This window comes from Aplysia californica, unplaced genomic scaffold (assembly GCF_000002075.1).
Source record: "Aplysia californica isolate F4 #8 unplaced genomic scaffold, AplCal3.0 scaffold00153, whole genome shotgun sequence".
NCBI classification, from domain to species: Eukaryota; Metazoa; Mollusca; class Gastropoda; order Aplysiida; family Aplysiidae; genus Aplysia; species Aplysia californica.
Genome location: NW_004797423.1, coordinates 1,173,906 through 1,193,787, shown reverse-complemented (window position 1 = coordinate 1,193,787; position 19,882 = coordinate 1,173,906). Strand labels below are relative to the sequence as shown.

Sequence of the window (19,882 nt, the reverse complement as noted above, 5' to 3'; positions counted from 1 at the left end):
ATATATATATATCAGCTCTGTAATGAGTATGACTAAAGTGACATGAATAAATTACGAAGAAAAATGCTAAACATAGAATGTCAAAAGACTTTCATAGTAACAGTCTCAGATTCTGTATCGGAGAAAACTCAGAAACTGTCCTTCGTCTGCTGCTGCACACCTTAGTGAACGGAATAAACTCATTCATCTCAGTATCTTCTCCTTTTTAAAATCTGTCAAAACATTTTACCAACGAACCACTATTTCCTATGACAACAGAAGAAGCAATAGTCAGTTTTGTTCATCAATTCATGTGCCCCCCAAGTTACAAAAGTCTCTTCCAACAGCTACAGTCAAATCTCGTTATACCACCCCTCCCCCTCCCCACACCCGTTACACAGCCAGCTCTCTTACTTCTTGCGCCAGGTTTTGCCCATGTTCGAAAACGAACACATATACAGTAGAACATGACTACAGCTGCACACACTACGGCGGGACCATTCCTACAGTAAGACCTTACCGGAAAAATCTTTTTATTTCCTATGTAAACTCATTACCTGTGCTCGGGTTTAACGGGGTAAGAAAAGGCTCGAACTCGGATACAGTGGGAGAGATCGAGCGAGCTCTAGTTGTTGGGTGGAGGGGGGGGGGCTTGTAGGCAGGCTTCAAACAGGCAGTCAGTGGTGCGGCGTTGTGATTGGCCAGTCCATTGATGACTGAGGTGGGGCAGGCAGCAGAGAGCGATGGTGCGGAAAGACGCGTTATGTGAGCCACTCCAAAAGTGATGTGCCATAGCTTAGACACTCAGTATGAGAGCGTATAGGCCATAGCCCTAGGCTAGGTCACAAAGTAAAAGTAGAGGAGAGCGTGTAATGTGTGACTCCTGATTCATTGAATTGGGATCATTGATGCTCATAGGCATTATAACTCATCCACTATACCAGTTCTACAGTAGTAGGCCTACCGGTACGATATACAGTACAAGCAACAAGACCAAGGAAAAGATGGCTTCCAACAAAGACAAAAGGAAATGCTTCTCACTCTAATTAAAGGCCGAGATAGTCAACGAAGTTGACAAGAAAAGGAAGACTAATCTAAAGCGCAAACTTTATTGATGGGAGGGAGGGAATCATGTGGATTAAAAAAAATTTTCCGGTAATTCCCCTTTTGCATTCCTATAGCGGGAACTTGCCTACAGCTGGATTTTTCTTCCAGAACCAAAAGTCCCGTTATAGCTGTGTTCTACTGTATAAAAACAGTATTTGTGCTTTTACACTGCAGAAAGACCGAGACACTCGGCAAAAATTCTCCCTACTTGGGAATCAAACTTCGATCTCCAGCGTGGGGGGAGGCTGAAGCGCCAAAGCGTTATATCACAGATGCTGTTGCATCTATTTCTGTCTCACATGCCCTTGTGTAAACGATAAAAGGGCGAAGTATGACCTCATGTAAACAACAAAAGCTTTATAGTCAAGAATTACCTCTGTTTAGCTTTAGTAAAGGTTTTACGGCGTTCGCAACTGCATAAGGTCATATGAGCGCCAGAAGATAAGAGGTGTTACAAGAGAGTAACAAACATAAAAAAGAAGAAGGGGAGATAAGGACGATAGATGTTTCATAGGAAAGAAGAAGCAAAACACACAAGAGCACCTGCCAACCACCCATGAATTACCTCTGAAAGTGTCACATTGTCTGAAGGATGAAACATTTCCCTGAAGGACAGGAAGCTCGGCTTTACCAGGCGGAAGCGATGGATGAGGAACAGGATGGAGTTGACCATCTCTCCCTCCACCTCCTGGTCGTGGCCAATTGGAAACCATACACTGTTGATCAGTACCATGCACTTTACCTGGAAACAACATTTTTTGGGGGGGTTGTGGGGGGGGGGGATTTAGTAAGTTTTACGCCACTTGCAACTCAATAAGGTCATATAAGTGCCGAAGATTAGAGGTGTTACAAGAGAGTAACAAAAACAAAAAAGAAGGAGGAGAGATCAGGACGATAGATGTCTGATAAGAAAGAAGGAGCAAACCACACTCGAGCACCCACCAACCACCCACGGAAACAACGTAAAATGGGCAAGTTTTACTAAAGGACATATAAAGAGTCTAGCATAACAAAGTGAACACGTAGGCCTACATAGTGAAACACGTACATGGAGAAACAAGTACAAACACACACATGGTGAAACACGTACAAACACACACAGGGAGAAACACGTACAAACACACACAGGGAGAAACACGTACAAACACACACAGGGAGAAACACGTACAAAAAACATGTACAAACACACAAACAGAGAAACACGTACAAACACACACAGGGAGAAACACGTACAAACACACACAGGGAGAAACACGTACAAACACACACAAGGAGAAACACGTACAAACACACACAGGGAGAAACACGTACAAACACACAAACAGAGAAACACGTACAAACACGCAAATAGAGAAATACGTACAAACAAACACGCAAATAGAGAAACATGTACAAACACACACATGGTGAAACACGTACAAACACGCAAATAGAGAAACACGTACAAACACACACATGGTGAAACACGTACAAACACACAAATAGAGAAACACGTACAAACACGCAAATAGAGAAATACGTACAAACACACACATGGTGAAACACGTACAAACACACAAACAGAGAAACACGTACAAACACACACAGGTAGAAACACGTACAAACACACAAATAGAGAAACACATACAAACACGCACATGGTGAAACACGCACATGGTGAAACACGCACAATGTAAAACACGCACATAGTGAAACACGCACATGAAGAAACACGCACAATGTAAAACAGGCATATATAGTGAAACACGCACATAGTGAAACACGCACAATGTAAAACACGCACATGGTAAAACACGCACATGGTAAAACACGCACATGGTGAAACACCCACATGGAGAAACACCCACATGGAGAAACACGAACAAACACGCACATAGTGTAACATGCACATAGTGAAACACACAGATACAAGTAGGTCTATATTGAAACATGCACATGGTAAAATACGCACATAGTGAAATATGCATAAAGTGAAATATGCACAGAGTGAAAAACACATAGCGAACAGATTCTCAGGTCCCGAATTTTGAGAAGGGGTGGGGGTGGGAGGCAGGGAAGCTCCTGAAAACCAAGATTTATAGGGTCATTCCTGTTGCAATTTTTGAAGGCGGATCGTTAATTTAGTTGTCAGGCTGGATTAAGATGCAGATGACCCAAATTTGAGTCGCCACAGGACCACTCTTCAACTTGGATTGTTCGGACAGTAGTCACGGCTCAAAATCGACTGGTTTGGGCATATTGAGAAGGGTATCAAATATGGAGGTACCGCCTCTTTAGAAAGAGTTTTACGGCACTTGCAACACAATAAGGTCATGTAAGTAACTAAGATTAGAGGTGTTAAAAGAGAGTAACATACACAAAAAGAAGGAGGAGAGATCAGGATGATATATATATATGTTTGATAGGAAAGAAGGAAAAATCCAGTCTCTTAGGTTTAGTTTTAGTAAAAATTTTACGGCACTTGCAACACAATAAGGTTATATAAGTGCCAAAAATTAGAGGTGTTACAAGAGAGTTACAAACACAGAAAAGAAGAAGAGAGAAGGACGACAGATGTTTGATAGGAAAGAAGGAGCAAACCCCACCAGAGCACCTGCCAACCAGTCACGTCCAGTCTCTGAAATAAACTTACACTGGATCGATAATTTACAGTGTCGAAAGGAGTGTCAAACCCACACCATACCATACAATTTTTTAGAGACTTCTCTTTCACATATCATAGTAACTGCATAAAGCAGTGCCAGCGTCATTCCACAAACGATCTACAAGATAGGAAAAGATGAAACTGTAAGTCAGATACACTTTTCTCTCCTATTTTAGAAGACGTTATAGCTCGCCATCCAATTCGGTCAATATCAGATATTATCATTCTTAAATTAATGGGCATCAGTCGTGTGACAGTCACATTCTTTACCATCACAGACTGGAGATCCCAATTAAATTCCTCAGTAAAGTATCTCAGTCTTTCTGCCGAGATGTTGTATTGAATCCTTTTCATCCCAGGTTGTGACAGACAAAATCATCTAAATTGTGTTGATGGGGGCATAAAAGCACCTACATTAAAGGTTTATAGTTTATTTAAAGACATTACAGATTTTTTCAATGCAGACATTTTAGCTACGTAACCAAATGGAGTCAAAAAGGGAAAGGGGGTGGGGGGGGGAGGGAGAAGATTGTAACTTACAAACTCAAAACACACTAACCTGCGGACGCCTGGAGGCGAGGAGACTAAAGTACCCAGCACCGGAACAGTTGGCCACACAGCCAACAGCATCAGGATTTACAAACGGCTGAGTCAGCAACCAGTCAAAGGCTTTCTGTCAATGCCATAAGAAAAAGAATTGTTAAGTAATAGACATAAATAGTATAGCACATACTGCAAGCCTGCCCAAAGCACGAGGCACTCGAAAGGAACTATTTGAGGCATCGCTGCAGTGAAATCAGGTGCTCGTCAAAATAATTAAATTAAAGAAACAGGCATTTTTCATCCAGTTTGGCAATTCTTATAACATTGTTATTTTTTGGTTCAACACCTTTTATGTCCATATATCAAAACACATTTCCAAATGAATTTTACTGGAAAACGTTGATTAATGACACAAAATACATAAATTTTCAGTTTTCGGGGACTCTCAAGCTATAGAAGTTATCAAACTTTGGCGGTCATTTTCTCAATAATTTTACCTCTGAAACCATGCTATTGATAAAGTAAACCTTTGCCTTACACTGTTTCACGGACTACAAATGCATTACAAAGGCTGTTATTACAAATTCTGTTGACACTGACAGTTATCTGCCCTCACCATGTTATAATCATAAGAAAATAACACATGAAGCAATCCACCTTCCTCACCACCTCACCATTCTCAGTACAGTCCGTGCCGGCTTTAATCACACCGGCTTAAAGCACGTTTCGGACTCAAACACGCTAAACGGCTCTTACCGGATTTTTGCTAAATAAACTACACACTTTTAAGCACGGTAACTTCAGCTTCAGACATGCTTCATTACAAGACAGTCAGTACTTTTATAATGACCCATCGAAGTTTGAACACAGTCTACACCGCAGCAGTGGAGTGTGTTAAGAGAAACACAGAGAACGCAAGTGATGGAGACACACATTCACACGCGCGGAGAGCAAGGCAGAGAGATGCACGCAGCGGCGCGCATGGACATTGGATCTAGCCTAGGGCAAAGCTACACAGACTAAAAAATACAAAGAGAGTCAGGGAGATGAGAAAGGGAGGCAGGCTGCGATTTCACCTTTGACCCTCGCTATCCATTAATCCTGATTGTGTATCACGCGCGAGGTGGGATGAAGGCGGTGGTAGTTGTATGAGCTTGGCACAGTGGGCAGTGGTACGCACAGGCAGTGTGTAGGCCTAGTGTGCTGTATCGTGACTGGCTGTCTAAATTAAGTTTTCATTTCCCATTCAACCACAAAACAAAAACAAACAAGCAAACAAAAACTACCCTGGCGGGTAAAAATAACAGTGCACACTTTTGCGGGGCCACTATAGGCCTACTTACAAACAAAGGAAAATAGCACGGGAAATTTTCTACATGAAAATCTCTGGATTATGTCTACTTCGCACTCAAGCACGCTTCGGCATTAAGCACACTTAAGCTGTCTCCCAGTGACCGTGCTTAAAGCCGGCATGGACTGTACTCATTCAAAGCCAAAACCAAACTAGTTCATCCCCAAAGGAAATTACCTTTTAATGCTAATGCTCACCCCCTCTCCTTCCCCTGTTGCCATTGTGATTTGGACATTGAACGATACTTACAAGGAAATAGTTAAAGTCCACACTTTTTTCATCTTTTGGAAGGCCTTTATAATTTGAATGGGCCAAAGCGAAACTTGCAAAACCACGGGAAGCTAATAAAGCAGAGCGATTTTCCATGAAAAGCCCAATACCAAAAGTATCCACCACAGTAGGGAAAGGACCATCACCTGTTAAGATTTAATCAAAACATCTTCTTTCATTTTAATAACTATAATAAAAATAATAATAATGATTTTTTAAAAATATAACAATAATAATAATAATAGGTCTAATAATAATAATAATAATAATAAAAATAATGATGAAGATGATGGTGATCAATATCATATCTACTGTTAATAGAACAATTCTACTAGGACAGGGCACAATCCACTTTACAATAGTACAAAGAACATTCTCTCTCTCTCTCTCTCTCTCTCTGCTGATCTGTGTCTGTCTGTGTCTCTCTCTCTGTCCGCATGTCTCTCTCTCTCTCTGTCTGCAGGTCTCTCTCTCTCTCTCTCTCTCTCTGCTGATCTGTGTCTGTCTGTGTCTCTCTCTCTGTCTGCATGTCTCTCTCTCTGTCTGCATGTCTCTCTCTGTCTGTCTGCATCTCTCTCTCTCTCTCTTTCTCTCTCTCTCTCTCTCTGCTGATCTGTGTCTGTGTCTCTCTCTCTGTCCGCATGTCTCTCTCTCTCTCTGTCTGCAGGTCTCTCTCTCTCTCTCTCTCTCTGCTGATCTGTGTCTGTCTGTGTCTCTCTCTCTCTGTCTGCATGTCTCTCTCTCTGTCTGCATGTCTCTCTCTGTCTGTCTGCATCTCTCTCTCTCTCTCTCTCTCTCTCTCTGCTGATCTGTGTCTGTCTGTGTCTCTCTCTCTGTCCGCATGTCTCTCTCTCTCTCTGTCTGCAGGTCTCTCTCTCTGTCTGTCTGCAGGTCTCTCTCTCTGTCTGCTGATCTCTCTCTCTCTCTCTCTCTCTCTCTCTCTCTCTCTCTCTCTCTCTCTTCAAAGAACATGTGGTCAAACCTTCATTTCACTGAGCAAATCTTTGGTAAATATTAAACTCGGTATTTTTTTACTTTCCCTCCCGTCTCACACTCAGCTACCAGTTGTCTACTTTCTACTAAATATTGATGCGCTGAACACGAATATCATCTTCATTTCCGTCCCAAATTAATGGTTTTTGAAATATTTTATTGTTTTTAACCGAGATAGACATGCTTTGGACCAATCGGGGGGTTCCAGGGGGGCCTGCCCCACTGGGGTAAAAGAAAATCTGGGGGTTTTTACACCTATAATTTGATACTTTACAGTTAGATTTGAAATTGTCTTGAAAATAATTGATTTGCGACAGTTTTAGTGGCTTTATGTGTGATCTGCAGCAAACAGTACAGCAGTTTGACCCCTGAAACAGTGCATCTGTGTGCGGGAGTGAAAGTAAAAATTTACCTTAAACTCGAACTGGGAATTCCAAAATAATGAGGTAATGAGAATTAATTAGATCCATCCATCACATCGCGACCTCAGTGCTTTCTTGTCGTATCTCCATTTTTTTTAAAAGAGAAAATGTGACTTCTTCTTAAGCTCACTCTTTGTTATGAACTGTTTTCACTGTTATTAAAAATAGAGATGCGACAAGAAAGCACTGAGATAGCGATGTGTCCTATGAATTATCTTTGGCGTTATGTCCAGCTGTTGGGTCAGCTGTAAAACATAAAAATCACTCACCAGGGGGCAAAAACAGAGTTCCAAAGATACCATTTTCTTCGATAGGAATTCGTCTCACATTCTGGGCAACATAATGTCTGTGAATTTGGCAAGTGTCTATTCCACTTAGTTCAGTAGACCACTGAATATCTTGAAACTTTTGAAAACCATGGTTAAGTGCAACTGACACACAGTAGGGGCTGTCTAATTTAGCCTGTCTCAGCATTCTCCCTGGACTATCAGAGTTCAGGGTCTTCATGCTCCAAAACAGCCCCATAGGCTCAACACCTGCGAAGAAACAGCACACCTGTTAGGCGCAGTTAACAAACCATATTGATCTCTCATACTAAATTATTAAAAGACAAACCATTATTGAGGGGGCTCTCGGGGTCGAGATGTTACTGTGTTCGCCTTTCATTCAATAGGTCCTGGGTTCAAATCCGGATAGCAGCAGAAAATTTTATTCTCTAAAATTGTCTCCTTTCCTACTCTCTAACAATGTTCTGTCGTCTGCTTTCGTCTCCACTTTCTGCCCCCACCCCCTCACCTCCTTTGTCCCCTCCTCTGGGCTCCTGACTCTTTCTGCAGCCTTTCTACAGCTACTCCTTGAAGGAGTCCTTCTTACTGCTGTCTTTCAGCCACTCCCCTGGTCTTATGGCAGGTAAGATCTAACAACTACCCTTCTCAGATAAGGGCAAAAAATTTCAGAAGTCCCGAGTGTAAGTTGCACACGTTACAGATCCTTTAGTGGTCCAAAATTGATAGCAGTAGGCTTCGGCCGCCACCCACGAAAAATTTTTTAATTTCTTACCAAACTGAAAAGGTTTAATGTGTCCTGCGTGCTCATATATATGCAGAGATGCCAGCGCCATAAAACACTGACCAAAAAACAACAACAACCAAACACACAAAAAAATATTTGTCTCCATTCAAAAGATAAAATCTCTTAAACTAACCTGGATTTGTTAACTTTTTTCTTAGATGAAGAGAAAAATCACTGATCACTTTCAACGTGGATTAAGATTATTTTTCTTTAAAAGAAAATGCAGTCAAACCTTTGTAAAGAACCTGGCTTTGTTTGATTTCGCTGAGCAGAGGTCAAACTACAATCGTCTACGAATGAGTTGATGTCGTCAGGGAGTATAAAAATTGATCAGCTCATCTAAAGTTCAACTTTACCATTGGAATCGTAGAAGAAGAGGTGCTAGAACCCGAGAAAAAGATCAAATTGACCGAAGATCAACTCAAGCCAATTCAACACAAGCGGAGTCAACTGCAGTTGTTTACAACTTGACTGGGGAAAAAAATTGATTGAATATAATTATGTTGAAAAATGATATGATAATCTTGAAACACAGATGTGGCATCGGTGGCTTAGACTTAATGGTTAGGCTACAGGACTCGCAATCGTGAGGTGGTAGTGGGTTCGGGGGTTCGAGCAACGGACCCGACATTGTGTCCTTGGGAAACGCACTTTACACGAATTTTCCTCACTTCACCAAGGTGGGAATAGGTACCCAGCCATAGACAGCGAAAGATCTTGTTAGTATGTTAGTGTTTTAGCGCCTATAAATGGCTGCTTGCACTGTATGCTTCTCAGGAAGTTGAGTTTGTTTCAGAATGCTCTCAGGTCTGTTGGGGTAATAGTGTAGATTGTGAAGCGCATAGAGCTTGCTGTTGAGCGGGGACTTGTGCTCTACAAATTAAATGCTATCTACAGTGGAATCCTGTTATAACGAGAGGGAAGGGACCGAAGCAAAATGTCGTTATAGCAGGATTCTCGCTATAAGGGATCCAGTAATAAATTCAAGGGAAACTGTAAAGTAAGCCTAATCTATGAGTTTAGTGTTCTGTTTTTCCTTTTGCTATCTCCCCTGATGATGATTTGGTTTCAATATGACCTCAAGGTCTTACTTGATCAAAAATCGAATCAGGTTTGTTTCTCTAGCGCTAGATCTAGCGATGTGGACTGACAGCTTGGCGATCAGAAAGAAAGGGCTCTGGGCTAACTCGCCCGCTGTGTTTCCCCCCCACCCCATCCCACCCTGTGGTGCATTCTGTCTGCTTGTGCACGTCACACATTCGCTCCATCCATCACATTGCTGTGACCTCTCCATCCCCGCATCAGAGAAGTGAGAGGCATGGCAGGCCTTGATAATCTAAACTGGCCTATCACAAGGTGCGTTCTGCTTGTCTCCGCATGCCACGCCCTCCCTACTCAGTTGCTCCAGCCTTCATTGTTGACGCACATGGGCTCTCCTATTCTTTGTTTTGCAAGATCAGCAACAAGTTTCTCAACTGGCGAGGTCTTGCATTATGTTATAATTGGCCTAAGCCATGTGCACAGCAGCAGCAATATTCCGCTTTAACCGACTCGCAGTGTGTCTGATAGCGCTATAGCAGTATTTTATTTACAAAGGTAAAGAGGAGAAAAAACCGGGGTTTTAGAATAGTGCCTTTATAACAGACTTCTCGTTTTTTCCGGACTCGTTATAAGTGCACTCCACTGTATTATTATTATGACTGGGTGCCAGTCCACTTGATGGTCTACCACAATGTTTCTATTCTACTTGGCCATCTACCACTGGACCAGTCTGACAACTAATCCTCTCAACTGTAAACTAGACTACTGTGACCCACAATACTAAACATTTTCCCTTGGGACTATCAATGGCCTTATCAAAAATGTTCCAGTGGTTGTCGTTTATTGGGGGAGGTGGTCAGGGCATCCCCCTCCCCCCGGGCATCCCCCTCCCCCCTCTGATTTTTAAAAAAGTAATGCAAAAGGATGTAGGAGTGATAGTATAAAATTACCCTGTATAGGCCTTACAATAGAACACATTATAGCCATAGACAGTCAAGTGGCCTGGCAATGATTACTGAAATGTGGTGATGGAAATGGCCAATTATACCTGTGAAAGTTCCTCCATGGCAGTGACTTACAAAAGTGTCCACCAAGCCACGTGAATCAGCTCTGTAATGACCCAAAGCACCATAAGTGTAAGCATCGTCCTTTGTGAAAGTCTGAAGAGTAATCTCTTGCTCTTCTTTGAGTCCAGATACCACAATCCTCACTTTGTCATCTATCAGTGCATTAGTAGCAGAAACTTGTAACTTTAGCTTTTCCATAGCTGCTACCTGATAAAATAAGGAAAAAAGAAATGGAAAATTGATTTACTTTCATGGTACTCATCAGATGCAATTTCTTTAAAAAAATAATGGCAAGAATGCTAGAATTAAAAAAACAGAGGAATTTGAGGAATCCATTTACAATGTGATGTGTACATTGATTATACTGCTACACATCCTCGTGTCAAAAGTGAAGATAACATAATTTGCTGCTGCTCACTATTCTAATTACAGTTAAAGCTGTGCAAAACAGAATCGCAAGGGAGCCAGAAAAAAAATTCCGTCCTAGACATTTTCTGTCTCAGGGGAATTTAGGGGGGGAGATGGAAAGGGGGGGGGGGGGGAATCAAAGGCCCAGCTGGAGAGATCAAGGGTCACTTGTCTGGTCGGCAAGCAGTTGTCAAAACTTCACACCTCAAGAAACTGCTATCCTCTCTGATAATGACATGTGTCAGTCTTACTTATCCAATTACCACTAGTGTTTGCATTTCATCATTTCATAGGACCACTGTTGGACCTTTTAAAAACAAAAATGTTTGAACATCTCATTTGCTTCCACCCTTAGCCCCACCCATCGGTGTAACAAGCACAGTCAACTAATGCCACGCCTCACTGTCATGTAACAACGAACAGAGGAACTCTTTTCTTGACTGGCCGTACGATCAGGGCGGCAGGCATTGGTCAAACTAATTTCATATCTCTGGCTTCTGGCTTCCCAGTAAAGCTTCCTTGGTGGCTCGTTACTTGAGCACTTTTACTGGCACTCGTGAGATTTCATACTCACACCACTCAGACCATCTGCATCGCTCAGGGCTCACATCGTAAATTGCACCACTGCTCCCCTTTCTTGTCCAGCAGCATGGTGTTAAGTTTAGAGCTGGCGGAACCAAACTTGCGAGTTTTGTTTCAAATCAGGGCTGAGCGGGCAAAGCATTTTCCGTCTTAGACAGGTAAAACCCTTGGAAGGAAGCAGATTTTTCTTTCTGTTTCCACGTGGGACAGGTTTCCATTTTATACAGGTAATTAAAGAGGAATATATATATATCAAGGAGGGAGCTAGGAGATTCCGGACAGGTTTCTGTTAAGGCAGGTTTGACTGTATAATATTGTTTCAATGTCAAGCCTAACAAACTGAAAAAATAACTAAAGTATCTCTGAACACTTGTACCCACAAATTACTTAATTAAAACTTTAAGGGGCTCTCGTGGTCAAGAGGTCAAGATGTTTGTCTCTCATTCAATAGGTCCCGAGTTCGAATCCAGAGAGCGACGGAAATTTTCTTCTCTTGTTTTTTGTTTTTGTAAAGTGTTTTACGGCGCTCGCAACTGCATAAGGTCATATGAGCGCGCGGGACACACCTAATATTTTCAGTTGGTAGGAAATTTTTAATTTTGCCCGGTGCCGGTCGAAGCCTACTCTTATCGATTTTAGACCACCAAGGGATCTTTAACGTGCGCAACTTGCACACGGGCCCTCTGAGATTTTTCGCCCTTATCTGAGAAGGCTAGGTGTAGATTTTTCCTACCAGAAGATCAGGGGTGTGGCAGAAAGACAGCAGTAAGGAGGAGCCAAGGAGTAGCAGTAGAAAGGCTGCAGAAAGAGTCAGGAGCCCAGAGGAGGGGGCAAAGGAGGTGAGGGGGTGGGGGTAGAAAGTGGAAATGAAAGCAGACAACAGAACATTGCTAGAGAGCAGGAAAGTAGGTGAAAGGAGACAATTTTAGAGATGAAAATTTTTCAGTCGCTACCCAGATTCGAACCCGGGACCTTTGAATGAGAGGCCGACACCTTAACCTCTAGGCCACAAGAGCCCCCATTTTCTTCTCTAAAATTTTCTCCTTTCAAATCCATTTAAAAAATTCCTACTCTCTAACAATGTTCTGTCGTCTGCTTTCATCTCCACTTTCTGCCCCCACCCCCTCACTTCCTTTGCCCCTTCCTCTAGGCTCCTGACTCTTTCTGTAGCCTTTCTACTGTTACTCCTTGGCTCATTCTTACTGCTGTCTTTCAGCCACATCCCTGATTTTAGGGTAGGTAAGATTTAACCTACATTTCTTAGATAAGGGCGAAAAAATCTCAGAGATAAGGGCGAAAAAATCTCAGAAGTCTCATTAATGCGCAAATTGTGCACGTCAAAGATCCCTTGATAGTCCTAAAATCGATAAGAGTATGCGTTGGCCGCAACCCAAGCAAAACTAAAAATTAATTCCTACCAAACTGAAAATGCTTTTACGTGTCCCGCACTCATGTGACCTTATGCAGTTGCGAGCGCCTTAAAACACTTACAAAAATGTTATTCTTTTAAATATCAAATTATTTAAATTTATTTAAGACCTTCATCTATGGGTATAATCGACGGTGACGATGTTCCCAAACTACAGAAGGGAAGCAGTGATTATTTGATTACGTAGACGCTGCACCCCTGATTCCAATATTTTTAATACACAAAAATAAACAAATCACTTTCAGCTCGCTTCCCATAAAATTAACCCCTTGGCCTACTTAACCCAATCTGTACACCTGGGGTCATTTTGTACCCCAGGGATTGTATTTTTCACATTTTAGAATACTTCTAGAAGCGAAAATCTCTTTGAAACTTTCAGTATCCCTCAAAAAATCATTTTGACAGACTGCTCTATGCAAAGCAAATTGCAATTGGTAATGAATCCTTTTGACCAGTGGTCACATTTCAAAACAACCTGTTTGGCGCCCGGTGGGGTCATTTGTGTCCCCACTCTCCAAAGAGGAAAAAAACTCAGTTATTCTTATCCATACTAAGCGGGGTAACAAACGACCCCAGCACATCGTTTGCATGGAGTTATAGTAATCGCTACATCCAAATTTCCCAACATCTGGGATTCGGTTGCGTATTGTTTGCGCTCTTGCAGTTGAGCTGGAGACATCTGAAGGCCTAATCATCCTATATTATTTTATACATGTATTGAGACTGATTGTTGTTGGCAAGTCTGACAAACACTACATCACTCAGCAGTTGAATAAATCTCGATACTTTTATCAAACCTTGATCTTCTGGTGGAAAGGATGAATCTATATAAATCATGTTTATCAGCCGTGTGGCACTCGTCTGGGAATCCATCCATCATGTGGATAGCCCAGGTTCGAACCCAGCTGGCGTAAAATTTTGTGAGCGAGAGAGAGTGAGAGAGAATCCAGCCATGAGAAGAAGAAACGACGTTCGAATACTAGAGATGTATTCAAAATTAGGTTTACGATTCACACAAAAATGGACTCGATTACCAACATTGAGAAAGTTCTGCCCTGCCTCAAAAGTTCTAAATCTAAGAAAGCAAAGTTCTAGAACTGAGAGAGCCAGCTAATTTTAGACCCAACTTTCTGTGAAATATGAAGGCTGGAGAGACATTAGGGTGAACCCTCGCCGCATAGATATCTACGAATCTAGTTGCCGCCATCTTGGATCGTAAAGCATTTCGATTCCAGCCACGGGTTCGAATACTTAGGGTTTTTTGTTACCTGACAGCATACGGATCGGATTAACCAGTACATTTCCTCTTTGGAAAGAGGGGGCACAGAGTACCCCACGTCGTATGGATACGATAGTAAAACACGACGTACGGATAGGGTAACTAAACTAAACTCTTCACTAACCAGAAAAAAAAAGTTTTCAAATGTCAGTCAGCAGCCCTTACAAGGTTCGGTAACCATGAGTCCTTTCGACACACGGTCATCTCGTCACACCTAAATTATGTGTGACGAAATGACTTCCCTTACCTTTCGAAAATTGTTATACTAGGCCTAGAAGCACTGCATTTCCCCGGAAGGTAAGACGCCCCAAATGCTTGTTTGTTTTAGTAATAAGTTTTACGGCGCTCTCAACTGCATAAGGTCATATGAGCGCCAAGAGATGGATGTCAACAGAGAAGTCTAAACGGGGAATCAGGCTTACTCTGCTCACCTCTCTTAGTCTCAAAAGCACAAAGTCTGCTTCGACTGTCAAGGTACCCCGCTAATAGCAGTTCACAAGAGAGTGACAAACATATAAAGGAAGTAGAGGGAAAATGACGATAGTAAGGATAAGGAAAGAAAAAGCAGCAGTTCCCATTTTCCAAAATATATAGACCTAAGAAATGCTGAAATTTTTCATTGAAAAGGGTCAGGGCCTATGCCTTTTTTATATATAGGGCCTGCATGCTTCCCGGTCGAAGTAGGTCGGCCCTATATAATGTGCCTGTGCGCTTCCCGGGTAGCCCGCTCACGGCCACCCCACCTCTCCCACCAATAAAAACAATAATTAAAAAAAAAAACTCACCAAGTTAGAAACTTAGGCAGGCAGAAACAACAGTGGGAAAATCTTTCATTAAAAACAACCCAACAAAACCCACCCAGTTATGAACGTTGTTGTGATAAGGTAGGCACAACAACTCGCAACCCCTCCCCCGTTCTTCCACACATCCCCGAAATGACAATGCGCGTTTGATGTTTGCAAGTGTGTGACGAAATCCTTGTGGGTTTGAGGACTGACGAGATGGCGGTGAAGTGTTGACTGCACAGGTGTGACTGTGACGAAATGACCGTGTGACGAAATGACTGGTATTCTAAGGTTCTTACAAATTTACTGAAGTTCTGGGAACTATACAATTCTAGAGCAAAGTTTTTACCAATTCAGGACCTTCTGAAAGCAGGTGGGTTAAAAAAAAGAACATAGTTTTGAGTGCCCTGAGACACATTGCCACAAGGGAAAAGGTTTTATTAACCATTTCAATAGTCTCTCCTTTTAAATCTCACAGCTCTGCACAAAGCCCACCTCTCTTTTCTTCACAAGCATGCAGTGTTGTTGTCTGGTCAGCACAGTGCTTTGGGATAAATAAGACTAATGCTCAGTGAGCTGATATCATGCCTTACTTACTTGGGCTGAAGCATAGAGGCTACAGAAAGTGGATAATCTTTGACTCTCACATGGGAAGAAAATAGATTCAGTGCTGACTGAACAACAGATGAAAGACCTTATATTATAGATTTACAGTGGAGACTAAAAGATCGGCATGCCTGATGGTAAGATGACAATGTCAAAGACAATATATTTTTCTTGTAATTTAGTTTAAGAATAAGTTTCTTCTGAAGGCCTACTCTGTAAAAAATGGTAAACGATTTGCAAAATCTACTTTTCTTGTAATTACTATTTTCAAGAATAAATAAAAAGTGCTGGTTTAGTTGGTCTATTACACTCTTGGCGGTCTGTCTTCAAGTTTCACCTGATCAACCAGTCTGCTGCAATTCAAGCAATATGTGACGCAGTGTGGTGAAAACAGGCGCTCGTCAAAATAACAAAATCAGAGAATCAGGCATTTTCCCACCAGTTGGGATATTTTTATCGAATTTTTGTTTTTTAGCTTTTTTAACCTCTTTTGTGTCCATATGAAAACACATTTCCGTATGAACTTTACTGAAGAACATTGATTAAAGGCACAAAATACGTCATTTTCTAGTTTTCAAAAACTCTTTTGCTATTGGATAAGTAAATTCAAGTGTTTTATGTGATGTGATGTGAGCCAATGGCCGTAAACACTGAATAAACTTTTAACTTACTTAGCTATTGGAATTACCCAACTTTGGCAGCCATTTTCTCGCTAATTTCACCACTGAAACCAGGCGACCTCACTTCCTTCAATCATAAATCTCTTGAGTTGTATCGAAGATAAATGGATATTTATTTCATTGGAAGCAAGGCAAATAAATCAACTTTCCAATGATACAATATAACTCCATTTATATGCTCAAAAATTGACAAGCGCCTGATTCCACCGTGCCGTGACACATATTGAGCAGCTTTTCCTATTCCTGATTGCAGTAATCATTACTACTGTGAACATTGCTAGGGCAATTGAAGTGTCATGAGTGGATTGCTTCAAGTTGCAGTGTCACATCAAAGAATTCTGCGGATGTACGCATTGGCAAAAGTAGGTTGCGATAAGAGGTCCCCCCATGAACCCCCAAACTGGTCCAAAATGTGCAAATTATTGTACCCAATCAACCTTAGAGTAGGGGCTCTCATGGCCTCGAAGTTAAGGTGTTCGCTTCTCATTCAAAGGTCCCAGGTTCGAATCCGGGTAGTGACCAAAACATTTTCTTCTCTAAAATTGTCTCCTTTCACCTCCTTTCCTGCTCTCTAGCAATGTTCTGTCGTCTGCTTTCGTCCCCTCTTTCTGCCCCCACCCTTCACCTCCTTTGCCCCCTCCTCTTGGCTCCTGACTCTTTCTGCAACCTTTCTACTGCTACTCATTGGCTCCTTCTTAGAGCTGTCTTTCAGCCACACCCCTCATCTTCTGGTAGGAAAGATCTACGCCTGGCCTTCTCGGACAAGGGCGAAAAATCTCGGAGGGCCCGTGTGCAAGTTGCGCACGTTAAAGATCCCTTGGTGTGATTAAAAACCATCAACAATATTAACATATCAAAAACTAATCGATTTGGACGGAAATTAAGTTGATATGAATCGTGTTTACCACATAATACTATAGTAAATGGACTGTACCTCTAGCTACTGGCTGTGTTCGACCGTGGAGGGAAAGTAAAAGCCTAGAACTAGAATACCGAGATAGCATTCACATGACTTTAATGCACAGCCAATAGCAGTGGGTAAAAAGGTAACAATGTACTTTGCAAGCAAGATTCTTGGCGCTTTTTCGGTAGTTCCCACCCCACAATTGTTATTCACCGGTTTTGGCCTCAAGAGTGGGAGGTTTCAGGGGGGCTTGCCCCCCTGTCCTAATAAAAATGTGGTGCGGGGTTTCAGGGGGGCATGCCCCCCTGAATTTTATCATAATTCGATGTTTTGCAGTTGTTAGGTTTGATATCTTAGCTCGCATCAAACGTATAGATCTCGATGTAGGTCAGGCTCAAAATATAAGGGAGGTGGGAACTACCGAAAAAAACCCACCAGATTCTTGCCATGTGAAACTCAACCCAACGAAATTTACTCGACAATGCTATCAATTTTAGTCTTTCGGATCATAAATCATTCTTCATGTGCAGTTCCATCAAGTGTGTTTCAAAATGCTTTTCATTGAGTAGGCTACTTTCTACTTTCTCAGCAATTACAAGCATACTTCAGAAAAAATTATGAAGAGGTGTAAAGGTCTGGACAGTCTGGTGGACGAGGAGACGACTCAACATCACCATGTCTTCCAATCCAGGTAGAGGGAAATTATCATGCAACCAAATTAGATCTAGATCTAGATCTAGATTTAGATCTAGTACTTATACACTGGCAAAAGGGCAGGGACACCATGAAATTAAAAATGTGTAGAACTAGGCTATAGGATAGGCCAGGTAGAGTTGCCTACTTGAATGGTGCAAACTTAGTCCACTAACTAAGACTAAGACTAAGAGAGCCAAGTGGGGATGTATCATCGGACACACTTGTCAGACGAGAAATGTGAACAGACCTCGAAGGGCGATGTTGCGGCTCATTTTGAACCTACATACACAGTTAACACAGACCAAAAGCACAAGATTGTACATTTCATAGATCGCAAACATGTTTTTTTTATGGTATACCTATGGGCAACGACGTAAGCTTCTTCAAACGTTCGAATCAGAATTTAATTCGTCCTCGATGAGTTAAGACACTCACAACTTACGTGGCTAAAGTGAGATGGTATCCAAGCTCGGTGGAACAACCGAGAGGTAAAAAGTAGACTTTTCATGAAACTGGATACTAAACTTTGAAATAAACACTGTCAACAGCCAACACTAGAGGTTAGAAAGCTGCACTGACTAAGCCCCAAAATTAAAATACTCCGCGCCGTTCGCCGAGAGTCCCGAAAAATTGACAAATCCGGTCGGCGTAGGACAAAAACGAGACCATTCGGCATTCCCTTTTATTAGATTTATAAAAGTAGACCTAGAATCTAGATTCTAGATCTAGACCTAGATCTAGATTAAATCTAGATCTATAATCTAGATCTAGATCTAGACTAGGCCTGTTCAGTTGCCAGTACTTCACTTCAGTACAAGGCTTACAAGCTGAGCCAAAGTCCTTCACAGTACTTTATCATCACATAGGCCTAGGCCTAATCATCAAATCTTGCAGTGATAATCGGCCTGCGAAATGTTGGGGTCGTGAAAAAGTGAACAGTGAACATTGAACAATGACAGTGAACACCACAGTAACAGCAGAGAGTATTTAATTATATTTTAGTGTCTCTGGTAACAGTTATCAATTGACCTTTGAACTTTAAAAACGAAAGTAGACAGGCAAGCGGAAACAATAACAACCAAAGATTTATGATAGATCTAGCCTAGGCTAGTCTCGGCCAATGATCAAACGCCGCACAAGTTCAGTGCCAACTTTGGAGTTAAGCCTGAAAAGGCTGTGGAGAAAAGTCGTTGATTCTGATGGGCAAGACTGTTGTACCCATACTATGTCGTTTATTTAGCTGTGCTCATATCATATTTATGAAAATGTAAATGAGAATCCTCTCAGAAAAGGTCCAAACAGGACAACTTTTGTACTTTGCTCAGAGCACATCAGTCAGTATAATATATTCCCTCCTCCGGTTTGGACAAATTAAGCGACGTCCCGGCTCCAAGTCAAGCCCATTTATTTTTATCCATTTCGAGATGTTTCTCTTTTCACGTTCCCTTAGCCCTTAGTTCGCACATATCACTTTTATATGTTATAATATTATTTCTCCAGTGCCTTAAAATTGTCCCTGTCAATGAAATGAGTGCTATGCACAAACACACACACACACACACACACACACACACACACACACACACACACACACACACACAAACAAACACACACACACACACAAACACACACACACACACACAAATATATATATATATATATATATATATATATATATATATATATTATATAATATGTATGTGTGTAGACTCTATTAATATTAATTTCTATTTTCTATGCCCACTTCGTTTTCTATTAAAAGAGCTGTATATATGTTATTATGTGTGGAGCTAATATGTGTGTGTGTCGTGTTGGTTCTCTATCAATATTTCTATTTTCTATGCCCACTTCGTTCTTAAAAGAGCTGTTATAATATATAGTATATAATCATCCTATAGCAAAACTGACGATAACAATCAGTAATGGTTGATTGGGGGGGGGGGGGGGGGGCTTTTCATTTCCTCCAAAACACAATTTATTTTTATTTCTCTAACCAATGGACGAGTGCTCTTTCGATCAACACTA

General features: G+C 41.6%; 2 protein-coding genes across 3 annotated transcripts in view; one reads left to right on the top strand and one right to left on the bottom strand.

Annotated features, from left to right (window-relative positions):
- Positions 1-18,880, bottom strand: part of LOC101855421 (bile acid-CoA:amino acid N-acyltransferase) — a 23,518-nt gene extending 4,638 nt beyond the window's left edge. Inside the window, exons 1-6 of one of the 2 annotated variants that reach the window (XM_005097389.3) lie at positions 18,300-18,880; positions 10,470-10,695; positions 7,579-7,845; positions 5,874-6,040; positions 4,290-4,403; positions 1,652-1,828 (exon numbers count right to left, since the gene is read on the bottom strand). In XM_005097389.3, coding sequence (XP_005097446.1) covers positions 1,652-1,828; positions 4,290-4,403; positions 5,874-6,040; positions 7,579-7,845; positions 10,470-10,695; positions 18,300-18,365 — 1,017 coding nt within the window. In that variant the 5' untranslated portion in view covers positions 18,366-18,880. Of the gene's footprint in view, positions 1-1,651; positions 1,829-4,289; positions 4,404-5,873; positions 6,041-7,578; positions 7,846-10,469; positions 10,696-18,216; positions 18,279-18,299 lie in introns of those variants that run through there. The other variant, XM_005097390.3, reaches the window with a different exon arrangement.
- Positions 15,610-19,882, top strand: part of LOC101855943 — a 28,193-nt gene continuing 23,920 nt past the window's right edge. Inside the window, exon 1 of the mRNA XM_005097393.3 lies at positions 15,610-15,714. Within this exon, the coding sequence (XP_005097450.1) occupies positions 15,712-15,714 (3 nt within the window). The 5' untranslated portion in view covers positions 15,610-15,711. The remainder of the gene's footprint in view (positions 15,715-19,882) is intronic.